The 14,933-nt window shown below is 41.5% G+C and overlaps 1 protein-coding gene across 1 annotated transcript in view; it reads right to left on the bottom strand.

The window, feature by feature from the left end:
• The window catches only part of PREP (prolyl endopeptidase), a 91,108-nt gene extending 76,839 nt beyond the window's left edge, over nucleotides 1-14,269 (bottom strand). Inside the window, exons 1-2 of the mRNA XM_060753103.2 lie at nucleotides 14,141-14,269; nucleotides 8,915-8,989 (exon numbers count right to left, since the gene is read on the bottom strand). Coding sequence (XP_060609086.2) covers nucleotides 8,915-8,989; nucleotides 14,141-14,185 — 120 coding nt within the window. The 5' untranslated portion in view covers nucleotides 14,186-14,269. The remainder of the gene's footprint in view (nucleotides 1-8,914; nucleotides 8,990-14,140) is intronic.
• Nucleotides 14,270-14,933: the final 664 nt, after the last annotated feature.

Raw genomic sequence — 14,933 nt, 5'->3', positions numbered from 1 at the left:
TTCTGATACTGCCTGAAGCAATATTCACTGGCTGTTCTCAAATGCGTAGAAAAGAACTGAAGCCTAGAAATTCCATAAATAACAGAGGCCTTCCGCTTGATATCCTGGCCCTTTCTCACAGGTGAGTTCTTTGTTTGATTGCTCTGTCCAAGATTTTTAAAAAGTAGGACTCACTGCCTTAGCCTCCACAATAATACTCACAGCCATATATCAAATCTGTACTGTACACAATAACTGTTCTGTCCCTACCACTTCACCACCAAAATTCAAGGAAACTCATTTTCTGAACTTCCTTCTTGGCAATTGGGAGTGATGCCCATGCTGTTGATTTTCCTCATCTAGAACTATATTCCTGTTTCATCCATACTAACATGCCAATATACTTTGGCTATACTGAAAGAAGTATCACAGGATCTAGGCACACGTTTTTTCCACTGTTATTTCTCAGTGGTGATCACCAATAACAAGGTACAGGTTGAGCACCCTTATCCAGAAATGCTCCAAAATCCAAATTTGTCCACATGATGGTTCAGCATAAACCATCATGTGCGTGAAATCTTTGTTTCACGCAGATGATTATTACAAAATATTGTTCCGCCAAGATAATATATATGAAACAGAAATTATGTTTGCGCTGAGACCTAAATCTGATCTCCAAGATATCTCATTATGTATATGCAAATATTTCAAATCCTGAAATAAAAAAATCTTCTGGCCCCAAGCATTTCAAATAAGGGATACTCAACTTGTATTTAAAGTATAAATACTCTTCACAGAGCAGAGATGAGCTTCTTAGATAGAAAAGCTACTGTGTAGATCCAAGTGGGAAGGAAAAATGTTGATTCCGTCTTTAGAGCTGTATTTTGTTTGTATGGTGAGAAAATGGATCAATTTGGTATGAATTATACCTGTCCCCACTCTGCTTTCCTCATGTACCCCATGCCCCTACCCTCTGCTGGAAAGATTCTTCCCAAATTGAAATTCAATCCCAAGTTGAACAGGATTCCTACAGTGAATGTGATGAAGAGTGGAAAAACAAATATATGAAGCTGCCTTAGACCACTGTTCTGTCTGGTTTAATATTATCCATCTATTTTGGCTGGTTGTGAGGATTCTGACACAGATTATTCTAGTCTGTCAGTGGTTCCCAACCTTTTTTTTGACTAGGGACCACTTTGACCAGGGACCACTCTGCAACATTACTACCAAAAGGATTGGTCAACTTTAGATTCGGTTTGGCTATTTGGAGTGCTGATTCAGAAAACTGAATTGGACAGACCACATCAGCTCTAGTTTCTGATACAAAACATATGCCATCTAGTAGTTGCCATCTGCTCGACCACAGAAAATCATATTTAATAAGCCTCGGCACTATAAGAGGGTTTCACAAGACCAGTTGCTTTCATTGCAACAGTGTAGTAACGGTGAGACCGCGGACTATATTTTAGTTCTTGTAGACCACAGGTTGGGAACTACTGCTTTAGATAAAATTATAGTGGCGGTCCATCTAGCTTAGAACTGGGTTGGATAACTGTAGATTTCCAGCTACAAAACAACTTACAACCACTTCCATCAGTTCTAGCCAATAAAATCAATGGTGAGGGACTATGGAGAGTGGTAAGCTATCTATATATTTTTTTTTTAATTTTTATTTATTTATTTTTATGCAGTTTTCCTTTACAGTGAAAGAGTGGGAACAGTTATAGTGATAGAAAGTTATGGAAATTAGACAGGCATGCAGGGTAAATTAGGGTAGGGCAAAGATAGGGAGTAGATGGGGAGGAGGGGGTAGGGGATCAAACACGGGGGGTGGGTAATTTGAGTCACTTCCGTTCAGTCCACAGAGGAGCAGTTTTCTCGCTTTGCCATTTTTTTTTCCCCTTTTCTCCTCATGCCTCTTATTCTTCATACCCGTAGGTTTTTTAAATATCTAATTTACATTTGTTTTTTAGATATTCGTTCAAGAAGTTCCAATTTATTTGCTTAGTCTTGCTTTGCTTTTCTATTTGGTTTGATAGCATATCACAATCCCTGAGGTCTATTATTTTCTTTATCCAATCTTCATTCGTTGGAGTTTCTTTGTTTTTCCATTTTTGTGCTATTAATATTTTGGCCGCTGATGACAAATGAAACAAAATTTTTTCTTCGTTTTTCTTCAGTCCCAAATCAGTTATATTTAATAGATAATATTCAGGTTTAATATTAAACTTTATTTTCATGATGTTTTGTGTGTGTTTATGGACCATCGCCCAAAACGCTTTGATCTTCTTACAATCCCAGTATAAATGAAAATACGTTCCAGCCTCTTTCCCGCACTTCCAGCATTGGGTGTTATGATTGTTGCCGAATTTTGCCAATTGAACGGGTGTCAGATGCCATCTGTAGAAGACTTTGAACCAGTTCTCTACAATACTATTAGCTTTGGTGTATTTCAATTTAATCTTCCACACTTGTTCCCATTCTTTTAACAATATAGAGTGACCTATATCCTTAGCCCACTTTACCATGTTTTCTTTCACCAACTCCTTCTCGTTGTTCCATTCTAATAATTTTTGGTATAGGATTCTAATCAATTTTTTCCCTTTTTTCATGATTGTGTCCCAACAAGATTCATTTTCGCTGAACCCCACCTTTTGATCTTCTTTTAAACATTCTTTAATTTGCATGTATTGAAGCCAATTCATTTCATTATCTTCTTTTTTCAGTTCCTCCATCGATTTCAAATACCACTCATTATTAGTTTTGACCAGCAATTGTCTGTAGTTCAGCCATCTGTTCTTTGGTAATTCTCTTTTATGGAATGCCTCTCCTGGTGATGTCCACATGGGTATCTTATCATACATGAACCCTTTATACTTATTCCAGATCCTTAGCAGGGGGCCTCTGATGTAGTGATTTGTGAAATTCTTTTCTATCTTTGCCTTTCCATAGCAGAGATAGGCATGCCACCCTCGTCTAATGTCATACCCTTCTATAGTTAATATTTTTTTTTGCTCTAAGGTGGCCCAAGTTTTAACCCATGATAGTGCACAGGCCTCAAAATAGACCTGCATGTCTGGCATAGCCATTCCTCCCCTACTTTTGGCATCAGTGAGATGTTTCATCTTTATCCTGGCTTTTCTCCCATCCCATATAAATTTTATTATATCCTTGTTCCATTTTTTGAAACATGTATTGGATTTAATAATCGGTATCATTTGAAACAGAAAAGTTATTTTGGGTAACACACTCATTTTGAAAGCTGATATCTTCCCCAGTATTGATAAATTTAAATACTTCCAACTGTTAAATTTCTTCCTTATGTTGTCCCACATTTTCTCGTAATTGTCCTTAAACAGATTTATATTTGATGTTGAAATTATAATGCCCAAATATTTAGTTTTTTTGACCACTTCTATTCCGGTGTTCGAGAGTATTTTTTCCTTTCTTTCTTCCCTAACGTTTTTTGTGAGGATTTTTGTTTTGTTTTTGTTTATCTTGAGCCCTGCGAGTTTACCAAATTCTTCGATCTTGGAGATCCATTTTTGGGCCGATTCTACCGGGTTTCCTATAATGCAAACTACATCATCTGCAAAAGCTAACGTTTTATATTCTTCTGATCTTATTTTGAGGCCCTTTAGTTCTTTGTTCCTTCTTAGATTTTCTAATAAAACTTCCAGTACCATTATAAACAAAAGCGGGGAAAGAGGGCATCCCTGTCGTACCCCTCTTTGTATTTTAATCTCTTCTGTGCGAATGCCGTTAACTAGTACCTTGGCTGTTTGTCTAGAGTACATTGTTCCTACTACATTTAGTATTGGGTAACCTATGTCCATTTCTTTCAACAACAGTAACAAGAAATCCCAGTTTGTTTGGTCGAAAGCTTTTTCTGCATCCAGAAAAAGCAGACCTACTTCTATTTGATGGTTTTTTTCGTAATATTCTATGATGTTAAGGATTGTTCGGATGTTGTCCCTCATTTGCCTTCCTGGTAAGAATCCTTTTTGGTCCTCTTTGATTTTTTCTCTTAATAATACTTTAAATCTTTCTGCTATTATGCTCATAAAGATCTTACAGTCACTATTTAAGAGAGAGATAGGGCGATAATTTTTTAGTTTAGTTGTCTCCGTGTTTTCCTTATGTATTACTGATATGTATGCCTCACGCCACGTCTCTGGCATCTCCCCTCCTTTCAAAATATTGTTTATTGTTTCTTTAAGGCAGGGCATTAACTCTTCTCTGAATGTTTTATAATATTGTGCCGTCAGCCCGTCTGGGCCTGGAGCTTTATTATTAGCCATCCTCTTTATGGCTCTTGTAATCTCTTCCACTTCTATCTCCTTGTTCAGAAGCCCTCTTTCCGCGTCAGATATTTTGTGGATTTTTTGGTCTGAAATATATTTCATTATGTCCTCTTCTTTCACTTCGTCTTTTTCATATAATTTTTGATAGTATTCCTTGAATTTGTTTGCTATTTCCTTTTCCTCCGTATAGATCTTACCTTCTTCTGTTATTTGTGTTATATAGCTCTTCTGTTTTCTCTTTGCCAGCATTCTGGCCAAAAATTTACCCGGCTTGTTAGCTTTCGCAAAGTATTGGGCCTTTAAGTACTTTAATTTCCTAGCCATTTGATTTAATTGTGTCGCGTTTACTTCCTTCCTTAGCATTTCTAGCTCTAGTTGGATTTTTTTGCTTCCCGGTCTTTTCTTTAGTTCATTCTCCTTCTTTTCGAGTTTCTCAGCTAATTTCCGTTGTTCTTCTTTCCTTATTTTATTTCTAATGGCCCCTTGCTGTATAAGATGTCCCCTGATAACCGCCTTGCTGGCGTCCCAAACTATTCCCAGTTTGGTTCCTTTGTCCATGTTTTTCTCAAAATATTCCTTTAATATTTTTTTGTTCTGATTTACATCTTCCTCTGATTGTATTAATGAGTCATTTAACTTCCATCTTCTCTCTTGCTGGTTGATTATCATTTCGATTTTCAATGGACAATGGTCCGTAAGGGTTCTGGGTAATATTGTTGCTTTCTTGGTTTTGCCTACCAGAGCTCTGGACATCCAGCACATGTCTATACGAGACCATGTCTCATGTCTTTGGGAGAAGAAAGTATAGTCTCTTGTTTCTGGGTATAGGGTCCGCCATATATCCTGTATGTGAAATTCCCTTTGTAGCTGTGTGAAGATCGCTGGTAATTTCCCTCCTTTAGGATCTCCTCCCCTTGTTTTCCTTCCTGCTTTGTCTATTTTATTGTCTAACACTCCGTTGAAGTCTCCCAAAACAATAATATTACTAGTCCTGTGCTCAGTTAATTCTTTTTTTAAAGACTTTACGAAGTTTGATTTGGCTCCGTTAGGAGCGTATATGTTACAGATTAATAACTCAAGACCGTTAACTACACACTTCACCCCGATTACTCTTCCATCATCATCCTTAAAAGCTAGCTCTGGATTCAGATTTTCTTTAATATATAATGCCACCCCCCTCTTCTTTTTTGCTGCTGAGGAACAAAATAGTTTACCTAGATATTTGTTTTCCAAATGGGCAATATGTCTTTGCATTATATGAGTCTCCTGAACCGCTATTACCTCACATTTTAGACTCTTAAACATATTACTGATCAGCTTCCTTTTATTCGGACTGTTTAGCCCGTTTACATTATTCGACAGTATTTTCAGCGCCATCATCAAGTTTCAAGTCTATTAAGTCCTTTATTGTCTTGTTTTTATGTATTTGTTTGCTATAGTCTTCGGGTGATATTTGCCTTGCTCTCTTTTCTCCTTTGCTCCTTTTAGTTGGATCTCGCATTTCCATTACTTCCATGTCATCCTCGCTTGATTCTCTCTCTTCCTCTCTGGTTGAATTCCTTTCCGGCTGTTTTTTCTTATCCTCTTGATCTCTTTTAATTTTTTGGTAGAAAAACTTGGCTTTTTCTAGTGATGTTATCCAGTGCTTTTCTTCCTTGTAGGTTGCCATTATACCCTCTCTTCTTTCCCATCTGAATTTTATCTGCAATCTTTTTAGTTCATCGGTTAGAAAGTAATATTGTTTTCTCTTGTTCATATCATAAGCTGACACTTCCTTTAGGATAATTACTTTTTTACCTCTGAAAGTTGTGGGTTCTCTGGCGATATTTTTGAGGATTTGGTCCCTTAAGTATTTTCTTGTTAGGTGGACCACAATGTCTCTGGCTGTTCCTTTTTTCTTTGCGTATAGTGTTTGCACTCTATAGAGTCTGTCTATATTTTTGTCCATTTCCTGTAATGGCAGATCTAAGATCTTTGCCGTTATTTCTGTTACTATACTCCTTAAGTTGTCTTGTTCTTTTTCTTCTATATTCCTGATTCTAATTTGATAATCTGTTTCATTTCTGTCCGTCCTTTCTTGTATTTTATTTATTTTCTCAGTTATTTCTTCTAACTTGTCCACCCTTTTGTTTGTTTTTTCTAAAATTTTCTTCCGTACCGTATTTTCTTTCTTTATTTCATTTATTTCAGTTTGCATTGTACTCATCTCTGCTCTTACCACCGATAGCTCCTCTTTTATTTCTTCTCCTAACTTTCCCATTTCGTCTTTAATCATTTTCTCCATTTTAGTTTCTAATTTTTTTTGCAGTGCTTGCGTCTCTTCTTGTGCTTCTTGTAGTTTTATTTGAGTCCCTTGTATTTTAATTAGTTCTGCCATTATATCTGCCAAAGAGGGTTCCTCTTGAGCTTTAGGGGGTTTCTCTTCTGATGGCTTTTGTGTTTTTTCACTTTGCAGGGAATGCAGTGAGTGTCTTCTTGACCCTGTTAGCCTAGTACCTTTTATTGTTGTAAACTGCTCCATGCTTCTGTAATTATTGGCTTTCAAAATTGAGAGTTCCTCTTTTCCTGCAGCTCCTTTGAATCCTTTGGGTTCTTGCAGCTTCTGTTTATCCACAAAGTCCTGTGTTCAGATGGCTGCCCTCAGCAATTTCTTGCAGCTTCTTTCGAATAGTCCTCTTCTTTCTTTTTAATCTTCCCAAGGTCACTACCTCTATTTTGGTAGCAAGCTCTTTGCCACTGTTACTATGATATATTGCAGGTGCCAATTGCTTTGCTTCGCTACAACATTTAACTTATTAATAAATTACAGTGAATTATTACCATAACAAGATATTTCACATTACAATACAACACAGTTTAAGCTATTATTAATTCCTATCGTAAGTATATTTCTCTAATATCATGCCATAAATTGCCACAAAATACTATACAATTCAATGTAGTACCAGGTAACCCCTAGTGCAGTTTGTACTTTCAGCATTCACATGGAAGTTAAATAATACAGTCTTACAATCAATTCCTTTTTTATTGCCTCTATAATACCTCGTTAATTATATTATATTATATTGTACTGTATTACATATATCAAGATATTTTACTCTCAATTAAATTATGTCAATCTCTTTAATCCAGTTTTTTTACCTTTGCTGTTTTCTATTCTTACTTCTTCAGCAGGGTTTGAGTTGGTTTAGATTAAATCAGAATCGATCCAGTGCTTGGATATTTCCTTACTCCTTGTTCACGCTCGGCTCTTCTTTTCCAAGACGCTGGGGTGCTATAATTTCCTTTCCTCTTCCCTTCTCCTCCTCCTCGTACTATTTGGAGCTTGTTAGAATTGTATTTCGATTCCTCTTGCTCCTCCAGTAGTACTCTTCTCCTGCTCCTTTCTCTCGCGGCCTTTCTTCCGCCTTTCCGGCCCTTTTTCAGCCTTTCTTTACTTTACGGCTTTTCACTTCTTTCCGTCTTGGAATTCGTGGTCCCTCCTGCAAGGGGCTTCCTGCTCCGCGGCACTCACTAGCTATCTCCCCGGCCCGTCACAGGCAGCCAAGGACTCCACGAGGCCCAAGCCTCCGCGTCCCTCCTTTCCGCGTTCTCCGCGCTGTTGCCGCCGCTCCGCTGTCTCTCGCGTCTCTGCCTCCTCTCGGCTCGGCTCACAACCTTGGCGCTCTTCCCCCGAGCTTACTGGCCTTCTCGGTGTTCGTGAGTATCTTGTGAGAGTCCTGTCCTCAGGGCCCTTCGTTTATTTACATTCCTTTCCCATTCCATTCATTTTCTCTTGCAGTTAGCTTCCTACGGATATCTCTATACACTTCCTTCTTTCCTCTCCTTCCTTTTCCCTCCGTGTGCTTTATCTTTCTTAAGTTCTTCTTCTTCTCTTCAGTAGTAGATGCTGTTGAGTTTTGAATGGAGGCGGTAGGCCGCCTGCCGGACCTTGGGTCGGCGTCCTCAACTCGGGTCTTATTTCCAAGGACCCTAGCCACAAGTAGAGGCTTCCAGGGAAACCCCTCCTGTCGCTTTGCCTTGGTAAAAAGCCAACACGACTTCGCCTGTCGTCGTTGGGGGGAGATTGTGACTCCCCCGACCCTTTGAGTGAGGTTAACAGCTTTGAAGCTCTAGGAGCTTCAGTAAGCTGCTGCAGCCTCCATGCTGCCTCCACCGGAAGTATCGTAAGCTATCTATATATTGATCAATCGGTTGATTGATTCACAATATTTCTGTTATGCTTTGGCACCTGGAGAAGAACGTTTGGCCAACATAAATCTTGGAGCATCAAACTAGAAACTGTAGTTATCCCTGGTCAATATTCTGTTAGACTGGCATTGTATAGTGGTATTAATGCTAGACTCCAGAAGACCAAGTTTTAAATCCCTACTTGGTCATGGAAACCCACTGGGTGACCTTGGGCAAGTCATATTCCTTTAGGTTCCAAGGAAAACAATAGGAAACTATCTCTTAATAAATGTTGCTAAGAAAATCCTGCAATAGATCATCACCTCAAGGTCCGTGTAGTTCAGAAAGAATCTGAAAACACAGAACGAAGTCTAGTCTAAAGTAGTAAAATTGCACAATGTTTTGAACTTCTCAATTCCAAAATCTAGCTTGCCCCACAATGTTCAAAATTAAAGACTTACCTTTGTTTGTTCACTATCAGGATCCTCTAGCCAGCTATAAGGGTCAGTTACTTTACAGCCATGATAATCGTGCACCTGATTAAAAATAATAAAGATATCACCTTAAAAAATAAAACCATTTACTAAAAAAAAAAAAAAAGACCTTAAAGCAGTGGTTCTCAACTGGGGTCCCCAGATGTTTTTGGCCTTCAACTCCCAGAAATCCTAACAGCTGGTAAACTGGCTGGGATTTCTGGGAGTTGTAGGCCAAAAACATCTGGGAACCCCAGGTTGAGAACCTTAGAGCCTTAGAGAATATTCTGATTAAAAATGGAAGCTGTCACTAGACTGGCCAATAATTTCATTCAGCTATCTGAAAAGAGTTATTTGATGTATTCCATATCCTTGGATTCTGTGTCCACAGATCAAAATTATTATTTTTAATCTGAAAAGGAAACCTCAGTTTTGCCATTTTATCTAAGGGACACCACTTTACTATGACATAGAAAGTAATCAGACTTGAGCATCCAGATTTTGGCATTCAGAGGGGGTCCTGAAACCAAACCTCGGTGAATACCAAAGGCACACTGTACATGTTTTTGGAATGATCCCAGTAAACAGGAAGTTTTACATTCATTTTTTTAAAAATTTCCATGCTACTTAAAATCCTAGGAGATTAGCAAATCACAGCTATGAATCAAAACTGTAATACACATTATCAACTGTCAGGTTTTTAAAACAACCCCATCACTTGTACTTAGTAATTTTCTACAATGGAACAAACCGCAGAACTTTTGGGATAGTTAGCTCACTCAAGCTTTCTTCTGATACACTGCAAATAACTTATACGGCAGTCCTGCACAACCTGTGGTGCTCCAGGTGTTCTGGATGTCAGTTTCCAGCATTCCTGACCATTGGACAAGTTGGCTAGGGTTTCTGGGAGTTGGAGTCCCAAACACCTGGAGGCCACTGGTTGTGCAGGACTGCTCTGCAGAGTCTGTTTCATGCTTCCGTAATGGTAACTGTCTGGATCCAACAAACTGGTGTGGAATTATTAGTAGAGAGCTAAATTAAACCCTGATGTTACACATCTCACATCTTCCAAGTCTATGTCTCCATACAAGAAGGCCAAAAACTATCAACAACAGTTAGTCACTGAAGTTTTGCAACTTAGTACTTCTCTTTTCTGAGAATCTTATTGACAAATAAGCAAGACTACAAGATTCTGAAATGTAAAATGGAGAAAATTATATTAATACCAGTTCTCCATAGAAAGTGAAGAAGAAAAATACTAGGAAGTGAAGAAGAGGATGGCTACAAAAACATCTCAAGGGTTTCTACATAAGCGGTTTTATTAAATGTACTGCCTGGCATGCAGAATTCATGGAACAAACTAGAAGAAGCACCACCATGGTCTCAAGTCGCCATGTCTTGAAGGTGGAAGAGGGTGGCTGACAGGTCAATGGCCCGGCAGCTGGGACTCCTTGCCATCTTCACTGGTGCCCTATGCTTTTTTTGAGCACCTGCATTTCTTAGTATCTGTAAAGTCCTATAACCAATCCCCCGCAAATAGTGAGCGCCCACTGTACAACGTTTGAGCCTTCAAAAGGACTTTGATGGAACAATCTAGCATGCTTCCCCTCTATACCAAAACATCAGTGGTTTAATTTGGCCCTGTATGATGGAGTTTGGAATAGATATATTCTACTTCTGTTAGTTGTGTTGCTAGGTGTCCTTTGGCCTCCCGATGATAAATACAGTTTCAGTTTAATCTGCTTGTGTGCTAATATGAAGGGAGGAGTCATTGGAAACTGAAAGCAGAATGAATGCCCTGCCCCAGAACTTCCTGGAAATGGCAAAGGAAAGGCTGGCATTGAGAGAAAACAGGTGCTAAATGGAGCATCACTTGCACCTAATTCCAAGACTTGCAATGAAGACACTATGTTTCTCTACCTCTTCAGTAAGCATGGCAGTTTCGGAATGAAGTGGAGATATGTACAAATTTTGCACTGGACAGAGAAAGGCTCAGAGGTCAGGAGGAATCAGCAGGATACTGCCTCTGCTGTCCCCTGGCTTTTGCCGCCTGAGATGCTTGCCTTAGTAAAGGCCAGGAAGATGTCCTACACCTTGTGATGAAAGGCAGCATAAAGTAGCCTCAATTCAGGTCACATTGCAGGCGAAGCCAGAACCAGCAACACCCAAAGGTGTGCAGATGTGAAGATACAGCAGATGTGAGCTAGTCAGTCGACACTCTGAAGTGAGCCCGAGTGCCTTGCCTATCTGGCTGGGAGGAAACCTTTCTCCATTTCTGAACAAACAGGTTTGTTTGACCTCTGGCCTGCAAAAGAAGATGTAGGTGCCAACACAAGGCTGTGATATCAAGATACCCCCCCCCCCATTCTAAATATATATCCATGCAATGCGTGTGTGTGTGTCTGCCTCCCGGCCGGATCCACTGTTATTTCAATACACTGCGATGTTTTGGTGTTAAATTCATAAATACAGTAATTACTACATAACATTACTGTGTATTGAACTGCTTTTTCTGTTGATTTGCTGTAAAACATGTTTTGGTGCTTAATTTATAAAATCATAGCATAATTTGACGTTTAATAGGCTTTTCCTTAATCCCTCCTTATTATCCAACAGTGTGTGTGTGTATGTGGGCCACAGCTCTCTGAATCCCACTGTCAATATGACCAATTTAATTTTGACTATAGGATTCCACCAGGAGCTGGAAAGCAAAATCAAAAAAGTAATTTTCCATACTGATTTATTCTCATCATCAAGCAGCCTCAAACTTCTCCAGATGCAACAGCATAGAAGTAACCACACCATAATGGTCTGCAGCAACTCCCATGTTCTCATCAGCCAGAACACGAATTTAAATACTAATAGTCAAAAGGACTCAAAGATGGCGTGAACCTCGGTACTGTCAATCAATCTAGATAACACCAAAATTATGCAGCGGGGCCTTGGCATACTCTGAGACTTGATTCTAGGATTTCACCGCATGGATATATACAAATCTGTGGATGATCAAGTCCCATGTACAATGGTTTCCATTCTATAAAATAGCAAAATAATGGGTTTTGAATTTTGAAAAAAAAATTGAGTATTTTCAAGCTGTGGATGGAGAATTTGCGAATATGGAGGGCTGACTGTGAGCTCGGCACAATTTGATTGTCATTTAGGCACATAGTGTCACAATATCCAGCCCAATAACTCTTCAGTCTCTTATGTCACCACTTGTCATTTTCTATGATTTTATTTTACTATGGTATCTCCTGGCCTGGTGAAGGATTCTGGTAGACTTTAAATCTTTTATGTTATGGTGGCATTTGGGTTGGTCCTAAGAAACGTGTAGTTTCGAAATCTTTGCAAAGGAAGTGTCAGGGAGAGAGATTTGAGTGGCAGAAAAAGGAAAACTCTGGAGAAGGAGAGTGTGTTGAATTAATGCAGCTTGACATCACTTTAATTGCTATGGCTCAATAGTATGGGATCTTGGGAGTTGTCATTTTATAAATTTTCGGCCTTCTCTGCCCAAAAGAGTGGTGCCTCACCAAACTACAAATCTCACGACTACATAGTCTTGAGCCATGGGAGTCCAAGTGATGTCAACCTGCATTCATTCTACAGTGTGTTGTCCCCAGATGTTTTGGCCTTCAACTCCCAGAAATCCTAACAGCTGGTAAACTGACTGGGATTTCTGGGAGTTGTAGGCCAAAATATCTGGGGACCAACAGGTCGAGCACTGCTGTAGATGGTGTGAACCTCGGTACTGCCAACGGGGAGAGAAGAAAGCTGCATCTACACAAGCCATGGGCCAACTTTGGCCCTCCAGGTGTTTTGGACTTCAACTCCCACTATTCCTAACAGCTTACCGGCTGTTAGGAATGAATGGAGTTGAAGTCCAAAACACCTGGAGGGCCAAAGTTGGCCCGTGCCTGCTCTACACTGTAAAACAGTGGTTCTCAACCTGTGGGTCCCCAGATGTTTTGGCCTTCAAATCCCCAAAATCCTAACAGCTGGTAAACTGGTTGGGATTTCTGAGAGTTGTAGGCCAAAACACCTGGGAACCCACAGGTTGAGAACCACTGCTATAAATGGTGTGAACCTCAGTATTGTCAATGGGGAGACGGAGAGAAGATAGGTGCATCTACAACCAGGCATGGATTTACTTTTGCCCTCCAGGTGTTTTGGACTTCAACAAATCCTAACAGCGGGTAAACTGGCTGGGATTTCTGGGAGTTGTAGGCCAAAACACCAGGTTGAGAACCACTGGTGTAGATGGTGTGAACCTTGGTACTGTCAACAGGGAGAGAAGAAAGCTGCATCTACACAAAGCATGGGTGAACTTTGGCCCTCCGGGTGTTTTGGACTTCAACTCCCACAATTCCTAACAGCCTACCGGCTGTTAGGAATTGTGGGAGTTGAAGTCCAAAACACCCGGAGGGCCAAAGTTCACCCATGCCTGCTCTACTCTGTAGAAGTGTTTCTCATCCTGTGGGTCCCCAGATGTTTTGGCCTTCAACTCCTAGAAATCCTAACAGCGGGTAAACTGACTGGGATTTCTGGGAGTTGTAGGCCAAAACACCTGGGGACCCACAGGTTAAGAACCACTGCTGTAGAATACTGCTTGACACCACTGGAAATGGCATAGCCCAGTGCAACACAACCCTGGGATTTATAGTTTGCTGAGACACCAACACTCTTTGTCAGAGAATGATAAACACCTTGCAAAACTCCAACTCCCAGGGTGCCATGGCACAGAAGCATGGCAATGTAAGAGGTGTCAAGCTGCATCCATTGAATGCAACCTTCTCCTCCTCCTTCTCCTCCACCCCACTCGAGTTTTCCCTCTCTCACACACTCCCCCCCTCCCTTCTCCTCCTCCTCCACCTCACTCGAGCTTCCCTCTCTCACTCACACTCACAGCTCTCCTTCTGAAGCCTCTCCTGCGTGGATTTCCAAGAGCCACGCGATTCTCAGGAGGAGCAACCCCAAGGCCACCATACCATGCAAGGTGATCCCAAACCCCAGCTCTGATGATCCTCTTGCACTGAGCCAAGGGAAGGAAAAGGGTGTCGAGATGATGCATTCATTCCCTACAGTGCTGGAGATGGAGGCTGGGTTTCCTTCCCCCGGAATTGCCCTTTGCGAGGGGAGCTGTCCTCAAGGCTGGGCTCTAGGGGGAATCCCCGAAGCGAGGGAGGGAGGGGAGACCCCCTTGGCTGGGCTACTCACGGCCGCCTCGTCGCGGAAGACTTGGGGGTACTGGAAAGCCTGCATGCTGGGTCCGCCGTGCCTGGGGAGCCGGGAAGAGGCAGCGCGGTGCGGAGGGGCGGGAGGCAGGAAGAGGAGGGCCCGGGATGGGCGAGGCCAGCCAAAACCTCTTCCCCTCCACGCCGCTGGAGGCAAGCGAGCGAGCGAGGCAGGGAGGGAGGAAGCAGGCAGGCCAGCCGGGCCGGATCCCGTCCTCCTTCCCTGGCTCCGAGCAAAAGGGCCCGGGCTCCCCCTGCAGCCAGGCGCCCCGCCGAGGAGCTGCAGACACCCTGCGCGAGGAAGGGAGGCCCCAAGCAGCACGCGCCCCATCTGAAGCCCCGTGGCGGACTCCTTCCTGCGGAATTCTGGGGCTTGTAGTTTAGGGGAAGCGCCTCTCGCATGCTCAGCCAGGGAAGCCCCGGGACTCACTACACTACAAGATCCACGAGTCTACAGGAAGGAGGCAGGCACAGGGTTTCAGATGAGATGCCAGGAGCCCCGGTGGTGCAATAGGTTAAAGCCTCGTGCCGGCAGGACTGAAGACTGACAAGTCGGAGGTTCGAATCTGGGGAGAGTGCAACTGAGCTCCCTCTGTCAGCTCCAACTCCCCATGCGGGGACATGGGAGAAGCCTCGCCCTTGCAGATTCGTAGAAATATACTGTGGTTGAGGGTAGAGAGGGGAGGGTGGGAAAAATATAATCTACACCAGTGTAAATTAGCATAATGTCTTTAATATTTGTTGACTTACTCAGGCTTTATACGTGTAATACTAGG

This window comes from Anolis sagrei, chromosome 1 (genome assembly GCF_037176765.1).
Source record: "Anolis sagrei isolate rAnoSag1 chromosome 1, rAnoSag1.mat, whole genome shotgun sequence".
In the NCBI taxonomy this organism is placed as follows: Eukaryota; Metazoa; Chordata; class Lepidosauria; order Squamata; family Dactyloidae; genus Anolis; species Anolis sagrei.
Note: the sequence above shows the minus strand (reverse complement) of the source record. Positions and strands in the feature narration are given on the sequence as shown.